General features: G+C 30.1%; 1 protein-coding gene across 4 annotated transcripts in view; it reads left to right on the top strand.

Moving 5' to 3' along the window:
- The window catches only part of LOC145269857 (SPRY domain-containing SOCS box protein 1-like), a 130196-nt gene extending 121262 nt beyond the window's left edge, over nucleotides 1–8934 (top strand). For all 4 annotated transcript variants that reach the window (XM_080125608.1, XM_080125598.1, XM_080125617.1 and 1 more), the window contains one exon: nucleotides 4546–8934. In XM_080125608.1, the coding sequence (XP_079981734.1) occupies nucleotides 4546–4676 (131 nt within the window). In that variant the 3' untranslated portion in view covers nucleotides 4677–8934. The remainder of the gene's footprint in view (nucleotides 1–4545) is intronic.
- The last annotated feature ends 7162 nt before the right edge of the window (nucleotides 8935–16096 follow it).

Raw genomic sequence — 16096 nt, 5'->3', positions numbered from 1 at the left:
TTAACCCAAGGAGTTTGAATGCAGTACTTTCAGGCAATGTATCTTCAGCCATAGCTATTGGAGGTTGAAAAGATTTCTTGTAATTATTAAAGGAAACAAGCTTTGTCTTGGCAGCATTAAATGTTAACATCCATTTTTTTTTGTCCCCATTCCACTAGAATGGAGGTCTTCCTCTAGTATTTCCACCATTGCCTTGGATGTGTTCATTCGTTTTCCCCTAGTGCCTATTATAGAGCATAGTGTCGTCAGCAAATATGCCCATTTGAGACAATTTTATCAAAGAGGTCATTTATGAATATCAGGAATAATAAAGGTCCAAGGATCGACCCTCTAAGTTTCATTCATATTTATATCACATTGTTTTGATGTACGACTAGTGAGGACAACCTGGATTCTTCTCATATTTAAGGATTCAATTATGTTTATTCATCCAGCAATACTATAGATCTGATTTTCATGAGAAGACCATCGTGCCATCCTCTGTCAAAAGCCTTAGATATATCTGCGCTCCCCTTCTCTGCCTTATCCAATGCATGGTATATATATTCAGAGATTAGTTAGGATATCTGCAGTAGAACGGACTTGCCTAAATCCATATTGATGGTTGGACAGACGTTTAGCAACTAAAGTGGTGGACTAGAGTTTGATTAATTATAGACTCAAATATTTTGGCAAAAAAAAAAAGGGAGGAGGTTAATGGGGCGATAATTTAATGGGTCAGTTCTTTCACCAGAATTCTTGTAAACTGGTACCACAGAAGCAGTTTTCCAACAGTCATGGAAGCAAGATTCGTTAAGGCATTTGTTGAAAAGTTTGGAGAGAATTGGAGCAACCTCAGCGGAGCTATTTTTTTTTTTTTTTTTTTTAAATAGTACAGCCAGGATGAGATTGGATCCACATACTTTTGCAGTGTCTAGGTTTTTTATGATATCATGCACTTGAGAAGGGGTGATTTTTAGATCATCTAGTGTGGTTTCTGTCCGCAAAGGAAAATCAGGGAGAGTGGTTTGCTGGGGCCAAAATTGAGGTTGAGGCAAACTGATGGGCAAGCATGTTAGCTTTCTCGGTTGCTGTGCAAACAATCTCATGATTGTTGGATAGTGGAGGAATTGTTGATTGCCCCTTATTTACTACACTGTTGTAGATTTTCCAGAAATAAAGAGTTCCTAATTTCTGCGCTTCAATGCGCTTTCTGGTGGTTTCAGTATATTCTCTCTTAGCTGTCGCTATTTCTTTCTTACAATTACTTCTAGCTTCTATAAACTTTTGTCTGTTTGTACTGGACTTTTGCCGGATAAATCTGTGGTATGCATGTTGCCTTTTGAGCAATTGCAGCTGCGCAAGTAGAAGTAAACCATAATTTCTTTTTTATTGTTTTTTTGTAAGACATATTATAAGTCGTTTCTTATCAAATGCGAGCGATAATACGTCCATTTATGCAAGTGTGGTCTATTCAATTTTCATATATAGAACCAACCCGCTCCACACTTCCATGCAACGAATGCAAATGTTGCTAATCAGACATTTTGATCAATGACATGCTGTAGATTCCAGGTGCAGTTACTGTTTTTAGATATATATACTAGCAGTTCAGCCCAGCTTTGCTCGGGCCCTATGTACTGTTCATAACTTTATGTGCATATATATATATATATATATATATATATATATATATATATATATATATATATATATTAAAAAGTTTGACTCCTGTCCAGGCAACCTACATCTAAAATTTCAAGTGTTTAGACCCAAATTTGGCGAAGGAGTTTGGTAGAGTTTTCAAAGATAAAATTGTTGAACAGCACAATTTCTGTCCGAAAACTGATTAAAAAGATTTTCCCAAATCTCAATACCGCTTATGTCAAGACTTGAGTCTGTAGACTGAAAATTGAGAGAATAATTTGGTAGGGAAATGTACACACAGACAATTTCACTTTTATAGACATATAGATTTGTCACATACCATGAAAATATAAATGCATACACTGCACGAACCATAATATACCGTTATAATATGAACGCATGTGTTAAGTACCATTAAATAGTTGTCATTAAATTGTTAAAACTTGTAGAATTTGGTGGAGATCAACATATAGTAAACACTACATTTCTTAACCTATTAAAAAAAATGTCATATCATCACCGGATATATATCGAACTTAGGCCTATAGGTATGTATAGAGTGAACATTGCAAGAGCTATTCCAATTATTGTTAAGCCTCCCACTGAAAAACAGTGCATGTACTTGCATGCTGGCAAACGCACTGTAGTAGGGTTCGGAAAGAGTGTGATTAATTACTAGGATTACTGGTATATACAAAGTGCACAAACAAAATGGCATTTTCTATGTTATGATTGAGCACCAAGTCACTCTTTAACAACATTTCCAAAAACATTACCTATGTATAAGTCAACTCCCTCAAAATAACCTTAAAATCATCTCTCAGAAATTTGACTTATACACAAGTACATACGGTATATATTATTTGCTGCAAAATATGAAATTTCTGCAATTTTTCATTTAACAAAGACTTGTAGTTGTAAAAATATGGATGGTTTTTCAAAGAAAAAACATTTTGTTTCTTCAATGTTAATATAAGGTCATGCATGAATGATTTTACAAGAATTTGGTGAGTTGTGTGTTGCAGTACGCTTGCTTGTTCGATGGCATAAATTAATGAAAATAGATATAGAGTTTATAGATATACAACTGTAGACTTTCTTTAAAACAAGAAAAAATATGCATACATCTTTTTTTACAGACAATAGCTTTTGGCGAAAAATGCGTAAGACATGTACGTGCTTACGTGTGCGTTGTTGATCTCTGCTGATCGTATGTTGACTGAGATGAAATATTTTGTTAAAAGTTGTTACCAAGATAATCCGTGATTGTAGAGTTTGTTTGGCTTACTTCGATAAAGCTGAATAGTATGTGAAAGTTCATTTCATTACCAAATTGGTTCGCGTGTGTAAAACATTTAGAGCGCATGGTGCACACGTCCTGGTCATATACCACTCAGGGAAAAAAGAAGAGAGAAAGTTGATATCACCACCTACTGGTTGAAACATGCAACAAGGGCAATAATCGTGTATGTCTCAAAACTGAAAGTGTTGTGCATTGTGTCCATGTGTTCGTTATGCGCAAAACTCACTGTGTCTGTACAAGTGTGTAACAAACATTAAAAACAAGCTATATTTTAAAATATTTTGTTTTACTTGAAATCATTTGTACTAATTAAAAACTTTTGTACTTAAAAATAATATTAATTAAAAAAAAGATTTAAATTAACAAACCTAATATTTTGATATTTGAAATTTCTTTGAATATAGAATATCTAATTTTAACCTTCATTTGTAATAATTTCTTACGTATAATTGTTTTTAAAAGTCATCGGTGAAACGGTGTCATCTAAATTTATAAAACGCAAAATATGTATCCAGAATAGTTCATTATATTGCTCATCTCCTGTAATGATGTTCAAATCTTAAATTTATTGTGTTAAATTATGCAGCTATATCAATGGGAAAAGTTTGAACAAAATGAAAATATTAAATATTGAAACTAGCAAATGCTGAACGTAGTCATTTTTATTTATTTATTTTTTAATGCCTCGTTCACTATGCACTCATGGGGGACCATGCATACTTCACTTGTTCAACTTTTGCATTACTTTTAGTTCCAATTTAGTTTTTTAATTGCATATATAAGCTGGTTGAGTAAATAACTATGAGTCGAAAACTATTTGACACAATACAATGAATGATTTTATTAAATGTTACTCAGCAAAGTAAATTAAATGAAGAATAAAGTATTTCTGTTTTAAATGTAGAGTTAAATATTATTGCAACAATAACTGAGAAAAATATAAAAATAAAAGTTTCTCTTATTTGGTACTTGTACAGTTTAATCAAGACATTAAAAAATGAAAATATCGAAAAAAAAGTTATATTGTACGTATCCGTTTTGGACTGAAGATCTCAAAAAAAAAAAAGAAAAAAAAAAAAATTTAACTTAATTTGATCGAGTAGTTTTTTTTTTTTTTTACAGCGAGAAAACACATTTTTATGACGGTGTGTTGAAGATAGCAACCTTGGAATTTTTTTAACACACCACGGGGAGATAACTCAATTTAAAGCTCCGACACTCCCTCCCCATCTTTAATACTAGCTTTCTTCCTAAAAATCGAACCCTTTTTTTGGTATAGCAAATTGTTTTTCACTGTAAAAGAAAAAAACTTTTTTGGAGAACTTCATTCCATAAGATACATACAACATAACCTTTCTTCGATATTTTCATTTTTAATGTCTTGATTAAACTGTATAAGTACCATTTATTTGTATGTAAATAATGAAAGCTTTCATTACGAATTCAGATATTTGCCGAAACTTTTAGAAATTGTAATGAATTATTAATTACATTTTCATTCAACAAGAATATTTTTTTCAATTTTTCTCTTTATTTATTCATTTTTTTTTTCTTATCTAAGTATATATTCAATTTTATTCTAAAATATATAATAATTTTTATTTTTTATTTTTCAGCGGAGCCCTTACCATTAATGGACATTTGTCGAAGGGTTATTCGTCAACAGCTCAGCAAGAACAGATTGCATGAAATCCATAAGCTTCCCCTTCCTCGATCATTGAAAAGCTATCTACTCTATCAATCCTAGCTGGTTGCTAGGTGATGATGCTAGCTAGCAGAATATTCCTCCTCACAGACCTCAGAAATCCCATGTTCATGTACACAGCATCGACGCTCAGCTCGCTAATGCGGCCTGCTTGCCTGGTTCGCATCTCCAGCCTGGCTCAACTATACAGCATCCAAGTTCCACTCAAGACCAGAAAGATGAGCTGTTGGTTGTAGGTCAAGAGGTTTTCTTTTGTCTGCCATGTGCAGTAGATAGCATGGATGGATCTGCAAATTGGCAGGCAAATAAAACAGCACGATAAAAGTTAGACGTTGCTCTTGCCTGTTTGGCACTTGTTCTCTGGTTCTGTTAGGCAATGATTACAGTTTGGAGCAAATGGAAAACAACAGTTGGAAGAAGAGTTTTCTTTTGTTGTTCAAAAGTTAGTTTTCTATGGCAACTACTTGTAGCAGCGGTGAAATACCATTTTTGACATATGTTTTTAAATTCGATTCAGTGGTCACATTCCCAACACCACATATACATATTAAGTATAGAAAAAAAAAATAATTAAAATATATTTTCTCTTATTTGACTTTTTTTTTTTTTAATATGTAAACATACTTTGTTGCATTGTAATCTTTCATTTACAGTCGCAAAGATTTTAAATTAATTTGAACAAAAGCCTAAAGTGAGACATCATCAAAACTGTAAAGAAATTTTTTTTTTTTTCTTTCTTTTTAGACTTATTTTTTGAAAGAAAAATAAATTTTCATTGACCAATTTTCTCATTGGTCTTTGCATTTAATTCTGACACCATGGCACTTATAAAAAATGCCTATGGTTTCTTTTCATCTATTGTGCATCTGCAGTAAATATTGAGAGGTTTATATCAAAGTGCATTTAAGTGTTTTTTTTTAAGTAAATAAAATGAGATACCAGCATTGTTTTTTTTTTTCTTCCCGTTAAAAGCAAAAGAAAACCAGCAATTGTGATAAACTAAAACCCAATTAGTCAATCATTTTGACTTTTTGTTAAGAATGTCATGCTGAAATGTGTGTTAAAGCATCGAGAGGGAAGGCTGTATCATCCCCTGCTACTCATTGTTGCTATCAGAGACTACTCTTCAAACAAGGTACGATCATATAACTTCAAGATTGCACACAGCTGATGACATCTTCCAAAGCTGCAACTGCTGCTGCCCAGCTGTCTGTTAATTCTGTCTTAAAATCATTATTATTCAGGCAGCTGACATATTTATTATGACTAGTGTGTATATTTTATGATGCCAAAGGTTAATATTATTTGCTTTGGTTCTTATCCCCAACTCCTCCCCCTCTGATGTGTTCCTCAGATGAACCAATTCTATGTTTTGTATGTAGTGTTGTTACTTTTTTCTTCTAGTTCTGCCAGTTTCAGCATCCAAAACTCGTCCATTACAGCAGCAGTGGTGCTCTGCCCCTTCTTCTTCATGTACTAGTAAATAAAAGAATATGTAAAATAACAAAAACAATAAATTGGTATTACTCACTCCCATCTATGTACATTTTAAAATCTGTTTGTATGTTAATGTTTTTCTTTTTTTTCCCCTTTCTTTCTTCAATTTTTCCTTTTTCTTTATTTTTCATCCAGTTCCCCCCTTTTTTTCCATCCAGTTTCCCCCTTTTTCCCATCCAGTTTTCCACCTTTTTTTTCTTTCATTCAGTTTTCCCCCCTTTTTTCTTTCATCCAGTTTTTCCCCCCTCCCTTTTCTTTCATCCAGTTTTTCCCCCCTCCCTTTTCTTTCATTCATTTCCCCCCTCTCTTTTCTTTCATTCATTTTCCCCCCTCTCTTTTCTTTCATTCATTTCCCCCCCCCTCTTTTCTTTCATTCATTTTCCCCCCTCTTTTCTTTCATTTTCCCCCCTCCCTTTTCTTTCATTCAGTTTTCCCCCCCTTTTTTTCTTTCATTCAGTCCCCCCCCCCTTCATTCAAATAATGAAAACTGTAAGTGACAACCCTCAAAAACATTCTGAGAAACTATAAAAACAAATTCAGATTTATGGATGAATTGAGATTACACTTGAGTTTTATTTGCTGACTATCTCTTATATTATTTCTTAAGTTGACTAACACAGTTTCAAATAAAATCAACCTCGTTATCATTAAATTTACTTTCTCTGGTGAATTGAATCCATCAAAAACTGAATAGTTTAAAAGTCCTATTTAATTTTTATTTTCCATGAATCTTAATTTTAGTCATATCTTTAATTTTAGTACTTTTATTTTATAACTTTTGTTTCTAAGAATATTTTTATTCTTTTGCATTATTTTTGCCCTGATTCTCATTTGTTCTAGTCAAAATAAAAATTGCGATATTACTTTCAAATTTACAAAATAAAAAATTTAGTCTTGTATAATGTTTCTGGTTTTTGTAATTCCTCAAAGTTAAGTTTTCTTCATCACTCTGTCACAGATACTGAAACCTGCACCAGTTCATCTGACTTTATATATTGGATATGATTCTGACTTTTGATATTAAAAATATTTGGAAAATTAAAGCATTAATTTGTCAGTCTAGAAGATTCTATATTTATATACTTCATTATGTAACAGAATATTACCCTTATTATATACTAACTGTAAGGTATTTATTTTGGTTATAGTCAGTTAACGTACTTCCTAACTTCCGACATGGCTGCTACAAGTGGTGACAAGGTAAATCACTTCCTTCACTTCCATTGTTCTTCAGTATTTCTATTGTTAAGCAATTTATTGAAATAAAATATAAGAAAAAAAAAACATTATTAAAAAGTATATAATAAAAATTAGCAAAATTATAAATATGAAAATAACACAATTAGTCTTTATTTGCACTTTTAAATAACAAAATTAAAAAATAAGTTTTATATAATTTTAAATTTTATAAGAAATATGTTTATGAAATTATGAAAATACGTTTTTTTTTATTTTAAAATTTTAAAAATTCTACTTTATTTGAATTTATATAATGTGTTTATGAAAGTATTAAAATAAAATGATTGGAATCAAAATAACAAAATTTCAAACACCATTAAAAAATAATAATGTATCCAAAACATGTTACCAAAATCGTTTAAAAAGATTTCAAAAAGTGTTTTCAATAATTCTTAAAAAAAATAATAAAAATACTAATTTCAATAATTCTTCATTAAAATAACACCGAAAAAAACAACTTTTCAATGATTATTAAATTAAAGGAAAAAAAAAATTGGAAAAATGTTATAAAAATAAAAAAGAGTACATGCATAGGGAAGATATAGGTGTGAGAGAAAAAAAGCAAAGGACTGATTTGCCTTGTCACCGCTTCCACTAGCATCATGCCAGAAGTTAGGAAGTATGTTATGGTTTACGTTTTACAGTTTTTCCAGTTTCTTTTTTTATTTTCTTGTTTGTATTTATTGCGTTTTTTTTTTTGTTTTTTTTAAATCTAATGTATTATGCTATTCATTAGAATTTCAGTTAATCAATTAAAAAAGAATTTGTTTTTTCTGTGTTCCAATATCCTTTGATGCAATCTCAATATAAACTGATCAATTTTATGTATTTTAGAAAAATCATTAAATTCAATTGAATGCTTACCTATTCTCTTCCTTTCTTTCTCTTCTTCCTCTTAGCCCCCCCTCCTCTCTCTTAAATATTAAGACAAAAATTGAATGAATCATTATCATTAACTATTTATGTATTTTGAATCCATCCAATTTCTTTTATGTGTGATTGTCAAGATACTGATTCTACAACTGCAAGGATTAATTTTTTTTTTTTTAAATTAAACAAGTTCGCCTTTTTTGTTCATGCTTGCATATACATATATATTCCTCTATTATACAAAATACTTATCAAACTAACATTTAATACAATGTTGGTAATCTCACTCAAGAGACTTTGAAAGCGTTTTTAGCAGTTAATTTAAAAACTTATTTTTCTGTAAATTCTGAAGAATTATCAAAATAGTAAACTGATTTTATTTAAAAATTTTTTTTTTTTTTATTTAAGATAAAAAAGATAATTTTGATGTCTTCTTGAAAAATCAATTGCTGCATCTTTTTAATTTCACCTCATTTTCTTTCTTCTACATAAAAAAATCTTAGACCCATCATTTTATTAATGAACTAATCACAGTACCCCCCCCCCCTTATTTGTGCTATGAGTTGATGGCTTCATGTCTCACCATACCTGTATTTTTATCGGACCATATTAGTGGGGACTTTCATTTTTAATTGTTCACATGAAAAAGGGGTACTCATTGAATACAAAATAAATGTTTTAATTAAATCTATAATTTTCTGTTGTTTTCTTTTTCTTTCCTTTTAAATGCTTGCATAATTTTCTATTTAAACAATTCCCAGAAACAAGAATGGATATTTTTAAGCTGCATCCATTCAATCTTTGTCACAATGAAAATGCCATGTCAAACTGAAGCATGACACATTTTAAAAACATTAACTCTGTTATTTTGAATATTCAGATTCAAGATTTAAGAAAAAAAAAAAATTTGTTCTTGAATATTTTTTGGTTATTAGTTTTTAAAAATATATATAAAATTAATTTCTTAGATTTTTTTTTTTAAAATTAATTTCCCCTTTTCAACCATTTTAATGCCATTTTGTTTTTAAAACCTATAATTACTTAAACTATTGATATACAATATGATAACTATAACTATTTTCATAGGATTCTTTTTGAATATGAGTAGCAAGAAAATATTTGATACTACAGAAGTATGTTTCTTTTTAATTGTACAAAGCTGAAATAGTAAATTACACTATTAAGCAACTACCAAATTGCCTACTTGTTATGAGTGAACCTTCACACAAGTCTATGAAGCCATAACTTAGCAATTATCATTCCATATCAAATTATAGACCATTTACTCTACTTATAATATTAATTTGATCAAATAAATATTTTTACAATGTCTATTAAAGAGATTATCCAATAACTTTTTTTGCTAAGGAATTGATAGAAACAATTTTTTAACTTTTGTATTTTGTAAAGAATTAAAAAAAATAATTTTAGAATGTGTATATTCCATATTAAAAGAAAAAAACTAATTTTAACATTGATGATTTTGTTAAAGGCACCTATGTTTTTGCATAACTAAAAATTATGATTCTCTTTACTTCTTTATTATTATGGACGATATAAAAGTATATTATTTTATTATTGGAAATAGATAAGTAATTTGTATATTTATTTTATTTGTGAACTGTTATCCTCATTTTCATAATCGTTTTTACGTTTTGGCCAACTATTCCGACAAAGGCTAGAAGAATAGTTGGTCGATACTTTATAAAAACAACTATGAAGATGAGGATAACAATCCACAAATAAGTAATCATAAAAGTAACGAAACTTACTGTGATGTCTAATTTACATGTTTGTGCTTTGCGCACACACACATATGCAAATTAGATTGCAATGCTTAAGACTCAGACTTTCTTTAAATGCTCGCATTAAGAAATATTAGTGAAAAGGGCCAAGAGAAATACATAAATAATTGAGATGAGTCACTTGTTCAGTTATAACAATTAAAATGGAATTTTTTAAACATAATTCAATTCCAGAATCAAGTACATTTTAGCTTTTGTTTTGTTTGATTAAACTATTTAGGAAAAGCATTGATGAACTCAGTTTTAGCATAAGTTAATTTTGTTAATTTTGAGAAAGCTATAAATTAACATTTCCTTTTCTATATTGGTCAAATAGCAGTGAAATTTGATTTACAATGAATCATGTACAATAGGTATCAGTAGATATTGTGTTTTTATTTCAAATAACAGTTCATCATTCGATAACCACGAGAAAATACTGTAAAAAAACAAAACAAACTTGTTAGAAAATTAACTACTAACTTTACAAAACTATCTTTCTTCATAGTGAAAAAGAAAATGCTGTGTCAATTGTCTAATCTTAATATTACACAATTATATTTGAATGCAAGGAGGCATTAAATATTCAAGTATTTAATTTTTGTGTTTTGGAATGAGGAGCAAGTCATAATGAATAGGCTTTTTATTCTTTCTTTTTTTTTTTTTTAGTTTTGCAACAATAATGACATTATAAGATAACTTAGTTTTTAAGAAACTTTTCACTGAGAAAATAATCAAGTACAACATGAATGTTCTTATAAACTATTGAATTTAAATGTTTTTAAGAATATTCATGTCACCCAGCAGGAGATTGCTTGGCATGCTATATATGATTAAGTTAAAAATATCAAAATTAAGAGATTGTCAAAGTACATTAGAAATATTAAAGTACAAAAATACAAGATAAACATTAGTATAAATAAATGAAAATTACCCGAAGAAAGATGGAAAGAACTTTGACTAAAACATAAATATCAACATTGATGGGACAATAGTCCAAAGACAAATAATGTAAATAAATTATTTTGTTCCAAAAATATTTAATAGAAACAATTATTAACTGGCTCTAAAAGTTTTTAAAATGTGAAATGAATATAGATCTACCATTAAACCAACTGTCAATTCATTAGTTTTTTTTTGTTTCTTTTCAATTGATGACCCTCGTTACATTTAAATGTAAGTAATTGTAATGAGTTATGTTATTGGTTCATTAGTTTGTCTAAATTATTTTTTACTAACAGGGACACCCAGCATAGCCCGGTCATAAAATATGCTTAAATATGATATTTTTAATTTATGCAGATTTCATATATATTATTATAGTTAATTTTCTATTGATTCTTATATATTATAAAGTTGTGATTTAAAAAAAAAAATATATATATAAATATCCATATGACTTGGGTGCATCAGCTTGAATCTAAACCGAAAGCAAAACTTATGCAGAAAAAAAAAATATATATATATATATATATATATATATCTTGAGTTCCTTCAGCTAGAATTGAAACCAAAATTTATGAAGAATTATTGGTAAAATTATTTATTACAAGAAATAAAGTCATAACAATTAAATGACAGTCACTCTGAAGAAAAAAGATGTAAGCATGACACAAAATAACACACGCTATCATATTAATATATAGATCTTTCTGGTATAAGCTTCGTAACTATTCTGTATGATTCCTTATGATGCCATTAAAAAAACAAAAAGACTAATGTAAGTACAAGGTGAAATGGAACCAAATGAGCCAGATTGTACATGGAAAAAAAAATTTCAATATATCTGAATTTTAACCCCAAAGGAAATTACTTTTAAACAGACCAAAGAAATACACCACTGAAAAAATAGCAAAGATGGGTGTAGAATGAATACATGGGGTGTCCAGGATAAATTTGACACGTTTTTGAAAGCAAAGAAAAATGTTATGACCTGGTCAATAATTAATGTACTCTTAAAATTCAATATGGGATCTTTTTCAAAATACACTTCAAAGTTTTTCCTTAGCCTCCGCTACAATCTGAACATGAACCATACAACTTTCAGTGTCTTTTGAGAGACGCCTGAACCCCAGTTTGATGCTGGCAATTAGCTTGTTGTAGGTGGTACAATTAATGATTTCTCAACTGCATCTTTCATATAATAGTCAAGAGTTGCAATTGGACACATTTATCTCTGGATTTTCCTGCAGGTGTGACATGAAGTTGAATCCTGTCTTATCACATCCACCCTCTCTATCCTGTGCTTGGCAACCATGGACAGCAACTCAGTATAGTTGTCTGAATTGAGTCTGATTTCCTTTCTAAGACCTGGTGGGTTTGGCATGGGTTGCACTGGAATCAGTTTGGAGCATTTTTTGATGCATGACACTTTGTGCAAACTGCATATTAACAATTTTGCATCTTGTGCAACTTTTTTGTAAAAAAAACGTTTCTGCTTTGACCGAGTTTCTGGCTTTAGTAAGGCAATTCTCTTGAGCCTTGGCAGTGAATAACTGACCCTTGTGAATATTGTATTGAAAGTAACAAAGATCCTTGTTCAGCATTTTCATTTATAATTGTTCTTCCAATACCCACCTCTCTGGCTAAAGTATGTATTGCTTGGATCTATTTTTTTTTTATACCTTGTCAAATTTTGTTGGGTTGACTATCAGGATGTTTGTGATTGCTCCTGCTGGTCACTGCTCTTACATCTCCACCACAATTCTTCAGCTCGCATCATGACCTTTAAGGTATCCAAGGAGCACTGAACTATAGCTAAGATTTCTGAATTTTTCAATCAGAAGCAAATAATGGTATACATCAGTCTCTTTCACAATTTTAGTGTTTTCCAGTTGTCCTTAATCTCCAACTGACCAATAGTCCACAAAAAGTGATCCATTGCACTGTATGATTATGAAATACTTTGAATAGTTCTAGAATGAAAGAATCTAGAAACTATCAAATAGGTCTCGAATACCTTGTAAGTTTATCATTAAATAAAAAGTGAGAGTTGAGCCATTGTTCTTCTCCAATTGATGATATTCAATTGCACTGTAATGTGGCTGGTTACATTAAACCGAACTATCTTATTCTTGTGTCAACTATTCTTTATTTATCCAGTGATGGATTTTGTGGATATGCATAATTCTATCTGCTTCTTTTATGATCTGGTTACCAATGATAATATTAAGGAATTTTTAGATATTTGAAGAACTTGTTTCAACTGTCAGTTGAACTCTAAATTCAACCTAATAGGTCCCACACTGCCAGCTAGGCTTCAACTACTGTCCCATCGACGAAATGTTGCATTCCTCTGCCTGTTTTACAAGTATTTCAATGGTGGATGCTCCAACAAACTACAAGCCCTTGTACCCCCTCAACGTAAATACCTCTGATAAACCTGACAAGCAGCAAAATCCCACCCTACACAGATCCCTGGATGCCAGAAAGCCTTCTATTCTAATAGTTTCTTACCTTTTGTAATTCCCTTCTAGCTTCCTGCTTCCCCAACTGTACTGACATGCAGAAGTTCAAGTGTAATGTAAACAGACATCTTGTTGCTCAACTCCTTGCATAGTATTCCTGTAAATTATGTCCCAGAAAGTAGTAGCCCTCTACATCAAAGTGACACTGTACCTTGTTTGGGGGAAAAAAAAGCAATAAAAATAGAAATGTTTGCTATTGTTTGTTGATCCGAAGCATTTCCACATCATAATTTGCTTTTTACTATATTGCCTTGGAAAACGGGAGTGATGTGCTGATCAGAATGAAATTACTCCAAAGACAGGTTATTAAATAATCAATTTTCTTTTAAATTGAAATACGTATGAAATATGTTTGAAAGCCGAATTACAATGCAATATTATGAAAATAAACAAGTATTTACTGTTCCAAACAAAAATAAATACCTGTTTATTTTTGTAATAATGCAGCGTTTTGGCTTCAAACCGATCTAATACGTATTTTATTTTAGGTATTTACTTAAAATCAATATATTTTGGAGTTATAATCCTTTGTCAGAATTTTACATTTTTTCTTTCTTTTCTTTTTTCCTCGCCATCATGTTAAAGAGAAAAAAGTTAATGAAAAGTTTGTGTGCTGTTGTCTGCAGTGTTATATTTTGAAATGCTCGAAGAATGCGATTTGAAATTCAGGGTAGTGTTTTCTGTGTTAGAAGCGTTGATTGAATTTAAATTTTAAATTGAAATATGTATGGAAAACTCTACCTTGAATTTCAAATTGCGTTGCCAAACGCATGCTTCCAGCATTTCAAAAACAATATTGCAGATAACTGCACGCGGACTGGACTGTTCATTAATTTTTTTCTTCAAGTTAACATCATGATGAGGAAAAAAATATAAAATTTTGACGAAGGAGTATAATTGCGAAATATATTAATTTTAAACAAGTAAATACTTGTTTATTTTTATAATATTGCGTTGAAATTCGGCTTTCAAACATATTTCATATGTATTTCAATTTAAAATTCAAGTTTAATCAATGCTTCTAACACGGAAAACAATCCCCTGAATCAATTTTCTCATTCAGTATTCTGAAAGAGTATGTACATATATACATGTACACAATATATCCTGTACAGTACTAAGGACTCAATAATGTGTGTGTGTGTGTACATTTTTTATATATATATATATAATATGGTAGCTTCCTTCGATCTTGTCAGACCATACCCACCGTAAGGATGGCTGTGCATGAAATTTTTGTGGCAAGAGTGTCCTAATCTCCAACTACACCTTTCCTAAGTCGGTGTTGTTAAATATTAGTGGCAAGTGGAGGTTTAGGATGACTGGAAACAATGCTGAGATAAGCGGAGACCACATACAACACCTAGAATTCCCAAATGATCACCTGTCTGGTACTAGCCAGGCTCAACGTTGGTTAACTTAAGTGATCTGACGAGAACCGGTGTGTTAACGTGATTATGCCGTGTGTGCATATACATATATATATATATATATATATATATATATATAATGATTACTTCATTTAATCACATAAATTAATATATGAAGATATAATTTTATACGTAAGTTTTTTAGTATTTACTTAAATAGTGCTCAATACCTAGGTAGAGCTAGGTAGTAAGTATGAAAATATATATGGCGATATATATTTTCATAACTTATACATACACACGCACACACTTTGGAAAATAATACAATATGAATATAAGAAATGTACTGTATTTAAATATAAGCATCCTTAAGCAGTTCTTTGTGTAAGATTTTTTTTAATAAAAATAAAGTCTTAATGATTATTAAAGAGTTTGCACAGTTAAAGAATTTTAATCATTTAATTATTTTTATTTGCGATCCAGTGATTTTAAAATAGTTTTCTCAATTGAAACTCATTTTGAAAACTGATTGCTTATTTTATATTTTGCATTTCTTAAAACTAGCAAAACCTGTAGAAATTCCACGGTAGTTGAAAATTTTTAAAACACATGAATAAAAATAAAATAAAACAATAAATTTAAAACAATTTTTTAACAAATTCTTTTTTCACCTTTTAAAGCTGAAAAGAATTAATTTAAAAAATTTAGATTTTTTTTTAATGAAAATTCAACACACAACAAACTGTTTTAATTTCTTTTTTTCTGAATAAGTTTTTTTATATAAATTATAAAGGAACATGTTAATTCACTTGCACTTCTGTTTTTAATTAAAAAAAAAAAAACTATTATAAAAAAAAAATAACTTAGTCTCCTATCAACATGACTTTTTTTTTTTAATTATAAAATAAAATAGCCAATTAGGCTCAACGTTGCTAAACTTTGGTGATCTGGTGAGAACAGGTGTGCCAACATGATTGTGTCGTATACAGAAATATGTGCGCAAATTGAAATGCAAAATGTTAATTTCAACTTACTGACATATTTCTATTACTGTTACACATTTTTTTAGTTTTTTTTTTTTTCATTTTCACCCCAAACAAGGCACATTGCCACTTTGGTGTAGGGGGCTACTATCAGGGGCAGCAACTACTGGGGTACTAGGTTGGGATTTGGGCAGCAAGATGTTGGTTCACGTTACACTTGAACTTCTGCATGTCAGTACAGTTAGGGAAGCA

This window comes from Euprymna scolopes, chromosome 4 (assembly GCF_053919585.1).
Source record: "Euprymna scolopes isolate OS-2025 chromosome 4, ASM5391958v1, whole genome shotgun sequence".
NCBI classification, from domain to species: Eukaryota; Metazoa; Mollusca; class Cephalopoda; order Sepiida; family Sepiolidae; genus Euprymna; species Euprymna scolopes.
This window is presented reverse-complemented; position numbering and strand designations above follow the sequence as displayed.